This window comes from Monopterus albus, unplaced genomic scaffold (genome assembly GCF_001952655.1).
Source record: "Monopterus albus unplaced genomic scaffold, M_albus_1.0 scaffold2.1, whole genome shotgun sequence".
In the NCBI taxonomy this organism is placed as follows: domain Eukaryota; kingdom Metazoa; phylum Chordata; class Actinopteri; order Synbranchiformes; family Synbranchidae; genus Monopterus; species Monopterus albus.
In genome coordinates, this window is record NW_018127882.1 from 1,599,743 (window position 1) to 1,609,324 (window position 9,582).

General features: G+C 41.2%; 2 protein-coding genes across 2 annotated transcripts; both read right to left on the minus strand.

The window, feature by feature from the left end:
• Positions 1 to 37: 37 nt before the first annotated feature.
• Positions 38 to 4,793, minus strand: LOC109956635 (protein Wnt-8a-like). The gene is made up of 5 exons (XM_020593931.1): positions 1,918 to 4,793; positions 1,629 to 1,767; positions 1,187 to 1,312; positions 944 to 1,086; positions 38 to 739 (listed from the first exon to the last, which is right to left on the minus strand). Exons 1-5 carry the CDS (start codon positions 1,930 to 1,932, stop codon positions 173 to 175), a joined length of 990 nt encoding a protein of 329 aa, XP_020449587.1. The 5' UTR covers positions 1,933 to 4,793; the 3' UTR covers positions 38 to 172.
• Positions 4,794 to 4,886: 93 nt separating this feature from the next.
• On the minus strand, positions 4,887 to 6,907 carry tmsb2 (thymosin beta 2). Its single transcript, XM_020594022.1, has 3 exons — positions 6,769 to 6,907; positions 5,568 to 5,672; positions 4,887 to 5,332 (listed from the first exon to the last, which is right to left on the minus strand). Exons 2-3 carry the CDS (start codon positions 5,665 to 5,667, stop codon positions 5,295 to 5,297), a joined length of 138 nt encoding a protein of 45 aa, XP_020449678.1. The 5' UTR covers positions 5,668 to 5,672; positions 6,769 to 6,907; the 3' UTR covers positions 4,887 to 5,294.
• Positions 6,908 to 9,582: the final 2,675 nt, after the last annotated feature.

Sequence of the window (9,582 nt, forward strand, 5' to 3'; positions counted from 1 at the left end):
ATATATATATATATATATAAACAGAATCAAGTCAATAAGATAAAGTGCATTAAACGTTTAGGGTGATGTGAGTTCAAAATGAAAATTACTCAAATGTAATACTGAAACCATTATGTCCGTAATGCTGAAATTAATGAAAAGTAATCAGCATAGTATATATAACAAACTGCAGTCAGTGCTGGCGCGCACGGTGCCTGCTCTTTGTTTTATTATATGGTTTCCTCCCATTTTCCGGATTCACGCAGTAATATTTAGTGACAACTTGCGTGCATTTGTCACACTTCACTGTACAGCACCAGTAAAATTTGCAGTTGCAGCTGCTGACAACCTCAACGCGTTTCTCCACCACTCTGAGGCCGCATTCATAGCACAGTCTGCGGCAGCTCTTTCTCTCCCACAGGGGCATGCCTTTGTCACCCTTCAGGCACTCCCGGCCCTCTGTGCCTTGAAATCCCAGGCTCTGGTTCTTCACGCAGTAATCCGGAGAATCCTCCAGGTAAATGAGCTCCGTCTGGGGGATGCCCCGGAAAGCATGCGCGATGGCTCCTCTGTTGTCCGCGCTGTTCCCAGCCCTCACTGGCTTCTTGTCCAACTCCAGTTTCTTTGCACGTTCGTGCTTCATCTTCAGGTAGTTGCCCACCTCTCTGAAGTCGGCCAGCTGCATCCAGCAGGTTTGGATGCTGCAGCTCCCAGACACTCCGTGACATTTGCAGGCTCTCCTCATGGTAGCTTTGACTGCCTGCCAAGATAGGAAGAGTATTAGTTGAAAAATATAATTAGCAAACGTACACAATTTTTTTTCTTCTGATTTGCACCTATATGTGAAAAATGACTCAAAAACAGAATACTTATACCCTCACCCATTAGTATATTGGTACATTCTTAACTTAAGAGCATAGTCGCTGATAACAAGCGTTTCAGTAATAATAACATCAGATCTTACTAGTCTGCCAGCCTCGTTGTTGTGCAGGTTGACTGCTGCCCGCGAGTCACGTCCATCTTCCAGCGCGTCAACAAACTGTTTTGAGATCTTCTCTCCAAACGCTACATTATCACTACATCCTCCCCAAATCCATCCTTTACCACCTGGGAATTCGAAATGCGCACTTTATTCCACTGTAAAAGGGTATACATTCATTTCAAATAGTTTAGTGTAGTAGTGAAAAGAATCTCACAAAACATATACCTGTCTGCCCGATTCTGGAGTCATCGCAGCCACAGTTGTCAAAGTCCCCCATACTACAGTTCTTGGTGAGCGTGTACATCACTCCAGCTGCGCTGATAGCATGGACAAAAGACGTCTCCCTTGTGGCTGTAATAAATGACAGGAAACCTCGACGTGAAACTTGGCGATCTAATTTGGCACCATAAATAAATCATGTCTGCGCTCAAATGCTGTGCGTAAAAAAAAAACCGTTGTCCTTTCAGCATGTAATTTAAGTTTGTGTTTGTATCCCATATCCAGTGAGGTCAGAGCACACAAGTAGTTACAGCATCATCTCTACCTTGAATGGTTAACTTTGCGCAAGATCATTGAAGCAAAGTGAGTTGCTTTAATTGAACAACACAACCCAGCTGCTGCATCATGCATATGATACAAATACTGTTTGTGGATACAGATGTCTTACCACTTCGAAGGCCGTTGTGTGTGGTTAACTGGAGCGTGCTCTCTGGGCAGTTCCACCTGTCCCACATGAACTGGTGTTTACACTCTTGTATGCCACTCTTTGCGCCCATTTGGACACTGCTGGCATAGGTGAGAAAAGCCTTGGAAGAGAAAAGCAAAGGGCATTGTTATTCATTGTTGCACTTAACAAATAAGAGGCTTTTCCACTTATAAAATCAACTAATTTATTGAATTTGGATGTCCCTGAATATTTACGCACATTAGTTTTCGGGTTAAAAAAAGTTACTTACCTTGGGTCCAGTCATGAGGAAATTATTCACGGTCCTATAGAAAGAAAACAAGACAGCCACGTTAATTCCAGGTCACTACACCACTAGCAAGCACACATTACGTTGTATTATCTTTAAAGTAAGTGACATACCAAGCCAATGCACACTGAAAATGACAGCACATGGACAGAACAATGACTGTAAGAAGAGTCGGTGTTCCCATTGCAGCTGTATTCCAAGCAGTGGTCGGTTTGTTCGTATCCCAGATGTGAGTGCCAAGAAGGAAGAAGACAACTGAAGTTGTGGCTTGACTACACGCTGATGATATTTATATGGTCTTGCTCCATTGATTGACAGATTTGTCCCGCAGGTCACGTTTTACTGTGAAAATGCGTCAACAATGACACTGATTGCTGCGTCCTACAGACAAATAGGAGCCGTCGGTGCATAAGTGCACTTCAAAGAAGTGAGGCAGACAGTTAAACAGCCCCCCCATCCATTCACCTGTCCTTCCCAGGCTTTAATAGCTATACGTTCTCCCACGAACTGAACCATATCAAATTAGTGTATTATCCTATTTGAACATTGCAAATAGGATAAAGCCATATAGTCTGTAATACAGCCATTTATTTTCAGGTTTGTGAAAATATCGGCTTAAGCATAGTTGAGGATATTAAAACGATGCCAGAACAGCAGCATTGTACTCATTAAGGTCACTGTAAAGCAGAGGCCACAAGTATAACAATAACACAGCTCAACTTGGGTTGCCGGAAAAAAATCAAATCAAATAAGTAGGCGTCCTATTAAAGGATATACAGTAGTGAATGCCGCCTCATGTGTATTTATAAACGCTTGGGAAATGGCACCAATGTCTCAGGGATTGACATGACTACAAAGCCATAAAGTCTTTTCAGGAGCTGAGGGTATATAGTGATGTAAATACTGCCTCACACATTGGCGGCATTGGCATCGTCCTGATAATAGGATAATAGATGTTTCCCTGGGAAACAACTTGGTGTGAAAACAGTCTGGAAGTTGCAAGAGTATAAACACATAAGAGCTTTAATGTTTTCACGATTAAATTGTAAGTTAGGATATTGCGTGTGTAATCAGTTTATGTCCTATGGTGGATTAGACTACTAGATTTTTGACCGAGCTATAGATTCACGTTGATCATCATGATAGAAATCTGGGATTATCCAGTAATCACTCTCATCCCATCTTCCCAATCATTGCAACCATCAGCGGCCATCATGTCAGTTTCTGCTATTTCATAGTCATAGTGTAATACCAAGTTAATGATTAACATTGCAGTTTTTAAATCAAATCGCTTAAACCTGTCAAATCCCCTTTAAGACACTCAAAAAATCCCTTAAAACAGCAATTCACTCAGCGCGGCGGACAATAGACGAATGGCTTGGGCGAGGTCGTCCACATTGCAGCCAGGAGAAGGTGTGGATAATTCTTACTAATTAGAGATCACCCTCATTCACTCTGCTGTATGACTGAAACCTGCAGCCCATAATGCATGAGGATTAAAACCACTCTGAGAAGCTTCATAATTTGACTGGAGGGGCCTTTAACGATTTTAATGGGTTAATAACTTGCAGACAATAGTGGTCTGTCCATCTGGGCGTGTTTTTACATGGGCGATAAACATCGAAACTCTCACAGGAGCAAATCACAGGGGCCGTTAAGTGGTATTGAAATCAATGCATTTTTAATTAGCCTATTTGTGGAGGACAATTCAGACATTTGGGCTCACCTGTCACGTTAATCAACAAAGTACCAAACTAAAACGTTAATATTAATATAATTAAGGTACTTCGGTACAGATTTTATTTTTAATGCAAATTTGGATAATGTGTATTGCAGCCCAAAATCTGTTTAGGCAACGCAGTGTTAGGGCCTTTGAATTACACTTAACTTAAAATAACATGGGGTAAAACTTTGCCTTAATTAAATTGTTCTAACAGACAGTTTAGACACATTAGGGCGCACAGAGTGCGTTGATTGGTGATTTAAGGCGGCGCAGGGTGAGAAAAATGGAGCGGTGAAGGACCAGGAGGTGACAAGCTTGACAGGCTGAGGAAGGGTGGCAGGACTGGCGACGCCATTCATTCAACAGCATTCTTCACGGTGCTGGTACTTTTTTCTATCATGTTATTTATTGATAGCATTTTTAATTCAAAACGAAGCCTTTCAAAGGGCTATTTTCATTTAATGGTTGTATTTTTTTTCCGGTGCTTTTCACTTTGCATGAACAGTTATGTTATCACCCATCTCCATCTGACTCCTTCCCCTTCCTTTCACCAGCTGCTAGTTAGCATGCTAGGTCATGTTAGCTTGAGCAAACCCACAACAATGTCTGGGAATCCCACTTCATGGAAGTGTTTTCCCTCTCAGGGCCTCTGAAGTCAGGCTGTTGTTATTTATTTAAAGAGCCCAGATACAAAATATAATAATGACTTGCTTCATTATCATTCATCAGGATTTCGCTATTATTATATAATTGGGGGTGAATAATTTGTTTATTTAGGATTTTTGTGGTTAATGTAGGCTTTTTAAATTTAGTTTTCTGTATATATGCATATGGTCGTGTGTTTAATATTGTCCACCTGAGGTACATTACTGTTATTAAAATATAAAAATTCATGTTGCCAATCCTTGTTCTTATTCTATCCTTAGTAGAGTGCACTAAAATGCCACTCCTGTTTGTGCATTGATCTTAAAATCTGATGAAATCTGACAATGATGTAGGTTTTGTTCAAATGTCATTAGCATCATTCATATATGAGGTGTGAATAGTACAGTTGTATACTGCAGTAATTTGCATACTGTGCAGGCCGACTGCAAGTAGTGTAGACACATCATTTATTGTGTTTATTTCATGGCTCTGCATGATCAGTCTATACATCATGAGTATGTTTGTTATCTGGAAATTAGCACATAGACATAAAGGAGACAACAAAATGCACAGGACTGACCACTTCCATATCTTCATATTTATTTCATAAAGAAAAGTAAAAAGTTTATTAAGAAAACACCTCACATGTTTGGCCTCTGGCTGCTCCCATGGCTGTAGACAGCCCCCTCCTCCCCATAGCCTGGATGCCTGTCTCGCGCTTTGTGCTATATCACTACACCTCTCCACAGTTTGGCAATGTTGGAGACATGTTAGCTATAGGCTAACTGTGCAAGACAAGCACCCAGGCTAAAGTTTTTCCACCCAAGTGGTAAGAGAGCCCCCATGTGAGGATGCCATAAACACTTACAGCACCCTAGGGAGCTCAAGAGCACCCTTTACTGAAGACAAAGCAAGAGATTCAAACACTGTGATAAAATGAAAGTGCGTTTTGCTGTGGCATCTCAGCTTCTTTCTTTAATGTGCTCAGAAGTCAAGGTGTGGCATCACCTTTCCTCTCTTGCTCAATGGCTGGAAGAGAATAGATAAAGACGCGGTTGGTCAGCAGGCTCATGTTGAATGAATATGTGAGAGAATGGTGCCTTTTAATTTGCAGTCTGCCAACAGTGGGTTGCAGCAGTGCATTTCTGGCTGCTCAGCTTTCTGAGCATGTGGTCTTTTGACAGCACAGAAAGTGATGAAGAGCTACTGACAGCATAATTCAACATTGTGAAGAAACACACGCAAACAGGCAAGAGACACTCACTCTCTTTGGTCGGTAGAGGGTTTTTTTCTTTTGTCTCTGTCTTCTTCAGCTTTGTCTTGTCGAAACGGGCGATCTCAGTCATGTCAGGCTTGTCAGACATATTGGCTGTGAAAAATAAGAAATACCTGAGCACAAAAGTTTGACCTTTTCTGTTGGTTATTATATTGACAGCGCAGCATAGGCTAATAGATGCTTATATGCATATAAAGTATTAGATATATGTTTGAAAATGTAGGAGCAGTATATGAAAGGTCATCATGAGAGCTGTCAAAAATTTCTATGCCCCTGACTGATACAGTATTTAAAATAATCTTTGCAGCCGATTTCACATAAAGGGAGTGGCTATGACATGTGCAGCTCAGACATGGATGCCTATGCATGAGGTGGCTGCCACCCACGCATGCTTTGTCTTGATATTCCATGCCCTAAAATGCTTGTGCAGCTAACGTGCCTATTTTTACCCAGCTGTCTGTTCTTTCCTTTGTCTCTGCTTTTCCCTCTGCGTGGCTCAGGTCTTTGTTCTCTCCCTCACCATCTTCTCTCTCTCTCTCTCTCTCTCTGCATCCTCCCCTGCAGCCTCATGGATCCAAGCAATGCTCCACAGGCCCCACTGCAGTCATATTCCGAACCTAGCCTCCGGTCTGACTGATCTGCCTTGTCTGGGGCAGGCACGCTTGTTTGAGCCACTGCTCTGTAACTGACTGCTGTGGAAATGTGACAAGCCCACTAGCCTGCAGCCAGTCATTTACAAAAGAAACTACTGTAAAATCATATACTAGTCTGATTTTGAATGGGCTCTAATGGAATCAGTTTGACATACAGCAGAAACAGACATGCTGGGCTTGTGGCCAGTATTTTTACATTTCCAGTTTTTTGACAAGAGGCACACAGGATTTCTCCATTACTCTGAGTGATGTCTACATTCACCTCTGCCAAGCCTTGACATGAATGACAACAGTCACCTTTTTTCATTTCATCAGTAAAGCTAATCATCCAAACATCCCGTTATTCTTCATTTATCACTGCCATTACCATCACCCCGAACATCCCTCTTTCACATCATTTCACTGCTGCCATCAGCTTCTGCTCAACCAGCCACACCCCAATCCTTTGTCTGACTCCTAGTAAAACACGATCAGAGAGAGACACATAGACACAGACAAATGAAAAACATACTAAAGGACAGATGAGCCTTTCTTACCAGTGTTCCACACAGCAGTGGGCTAAAATCCAGCAGCGGAGGGAGTCAGGAGGGATAGAGACACAGAGCTGGAGAAGGGAGAGCAATAAGGAAGCTGAGTGAATCTGCCGGTGTGTGTACGCCTGCCTACATCCAGGGTGTGGGTATAAAAGGGAAGGAGGGGGAGAGAGAGAGATGGTAGAGAGAGAGTGACTGAGAGCGTGGTCAGCCTGTCGGGGAGGGCGCTGCCATCAATATTAATGTTCCTGAGGAAACAGACTGGAGGAACGCAACCACTGATAGGAAACAGCTGTGCTCTTTGGCTTTTCTGAGATTGTTAAATTACTGAGGTAAAACACTATGTGAATTATACAGTGTTCAGCTGAATGGGTCGGGGAGACACTGCACTAGTTCAAGGAAAGGATTTTGTCTGCTTCTAATCACACTGGTTTATATGAGAATATGTGCTGTGAATCTGTAGAACTTCTATACCTCTATAATATTCCCAGTATGCTGAAAATCTTTCAAAGTGATGTGTATTTGTAAAACTACAAGTCACTGTGCTACAGAAAACCGTATTTATAAATTTAATGTTAATTTTTATAATAATGGAGAAATTGGTAACACATACAACAACATTTACTGTATAGCCTAGCAAGTTTGCAATACTGACTTAGATGGCCCTTATGCAAATACATACAAAACAGCATAAACAATACAATAAAATTACCATAAAACTTACTGATAAACACCAGATAACGCATGATTCACACCTGTTCATACACACAATTAGAGCTGAAATGAATAGTTGATGAGCTGATTAGTCCAGAGAGAGAAAATTAATCAGCAACTATTGTATAACCAGGCAGTTGTTATCTATCTATCTGGTTCCATCTCCTAAATGTAAATATTTGCTGGTTTTCTTAGCCTTTTGTTGTGTCTTTGAATGTTACTGTGTGGCCAGACATTTTTAAGTTTATTTTATTTTATAGACATCTATGGATATTTTATCAAACTAATTGCTCATTGTCATTACATACACTGTCATGAAATATTTTCCAACATTTTTAGCCGGTTATGGTGTGTGCATTGCAGTTGTGATTTACACAGCACTCTGGGTGGTTTTAGCATTACATCTTTTATTTTGTTATTTATCAAGCGAGCAAAGCCCTGATGTGCAGAGCTCATGGTCTGTTTGGTGACATCATGAATCCCACTGGTCTTTGCTCTTTAACCTTAGCAGCATGCTGATGCCAGCTGGTGGGGATATCTATGTCACAGTACACAGCTTACCTCAGAATAGCAAAGTGATAATGAGTCAAAATGACCTCAGCTCCTTGAAATTACACAGTGAGCTAGGCAAGCTGGTGCGCACTAGGTTCTGGTAATCACTATGTGAATATGTGACTTCATATTCCTGGACGACTGGCTTTTACCGGACTGCTCCGCCTCATAAATACTTTCATTAAAACCTCTGAGTGTTCTGTAAGGAGGCTGCAATGCCACCTGCTGGCTGAAGACCCGGACTGCTTCAAGCCATGTGGGTGTGAACAAAATGAGTAATAACATGTAGCCCTAACTGACACTGAGGTTTGCTGAATGCTATGCACATTACCTAATGATCCAGGCTCTGTGGAGCTAATTATATTTCACTGCTCTCCCCTTACTGACTCAGCCTTTCATTTGTATCTTTCCATTGCATTGTTTGTCTCTTTGTGATATTATCATGGGGAATAGACCTTCTCCAGAGTTGAGTGAGGCTTCCTATTAACCTTTCTGTTTGACATGTTAGCATATTTGAAGCTTGGAGACAAGAAAGGTCAAACTTAGCAGTAAATGACCTGTCAGAAAAAGCTGACAACCCACTGCTTGTTGTTGGATGGTAACGGACCGGTAAACCTTTTCTTGGGATCAGGTCTTTGTCTATGCTGTTTGACAATGTTTAGATGAATGATAGTGTCAGTGAACACACTTTGAGCTCATGTCCAACAGCAGCCAGAAGGTGGCAGTCACATGCATTATTAAAAAGCTTGGACATGTCCTCTCATTCAATGTTTTTTAAAATTTATTTGTCTTATTTTATACTGTCTCTATATTAATATTGAGCTTTTTTTTTTTGCAACTGTGCTTGAAACAGCTTTCATACTTTTTGAATGTTTCCAGATTGACTGACTTTCATCTCTCTAAGTAATGAAGTAGTGTTGTTTTCTCCTTACTTGGCTGAGTGGCTCCTTATTTGAGCAGTTACTTATTATAGTTGAACCCTATGTGACTTTTGCTACAGTAGTCTTTGTTAATGCACAGTAAATAGTCATGTTCAAATACAGTGTCAACACAGGATGGCAGCACAGGACTGGTTAAAACTGTCAGGCTGGGAGCTGCGCTGATGTGAACACTGTGTAAGGGACCACGAGGGTGCAGTCATCCCCCAGCACTAACCAGCATAACATCTTGTAACAGCTCAAATCCTAATGCCACTAATGCATTTACAAGAGTAAATAAAAAAAAAAAAAAAAAACTCACACTTTCTTAAACAGTTTCTTCCACACTTGTGTGTTAATAGCAAGGACGGTTTCAAACAAGTTAGTGCAGAGTTTTAGCAAGAAACAACAGGAGGTGATTGACATGAGTGGAGAAGGAGGCTCCTGATTGTCAGTTCAGCAGTGACGTTTCAAGTGAAGAAACATTTTCCATGGTTCATTTGTTGGAATATTTTTTGTTACAGCAGACTGTTCACTTTGAAGCTTAGTCACAGATATTAAAACATTAATTCGAGTTAGGGAGGATGGTAAATGACAAATGGTAAAAGGACCGCACTTACAGTATATAGTACTT

Excerpts from the sequence above, each read along its gene's own strand:
- tmsb2 (XM_020594022.1), bottom strand. The coding sequence starts at position 5,667 with ATGTCTGACAAGCCTGACATGACTGAGATCGCCCGTTTCGACAAGACA. Across the intron at positions 5,333-5,567 it reads CCCTCTACCGACCAAAGAGA|CCATTGAGCAAGAGAGGAAA; the intron begins GTGAGTGTCTCT and ends ATTCTCTTCCAG.
- LOC109956635 (XM_020593931.1), bottom strand. Across the intron at positions 1,313-1,628 it reads ACACAACGGCCTTCGAAGTG|CCACAAGGGAGACGTCTTTT; the intron begins GTAAGACATCTG and ends CATTTATTACAG. Across the intron at positions 740-943 it reads ACAACGAGGCTGGCAGACTA|GCAGTCAAAGCTACCATGAG; the intron begins GTAAGATCTGAT and ends CTATCTTGGCAG.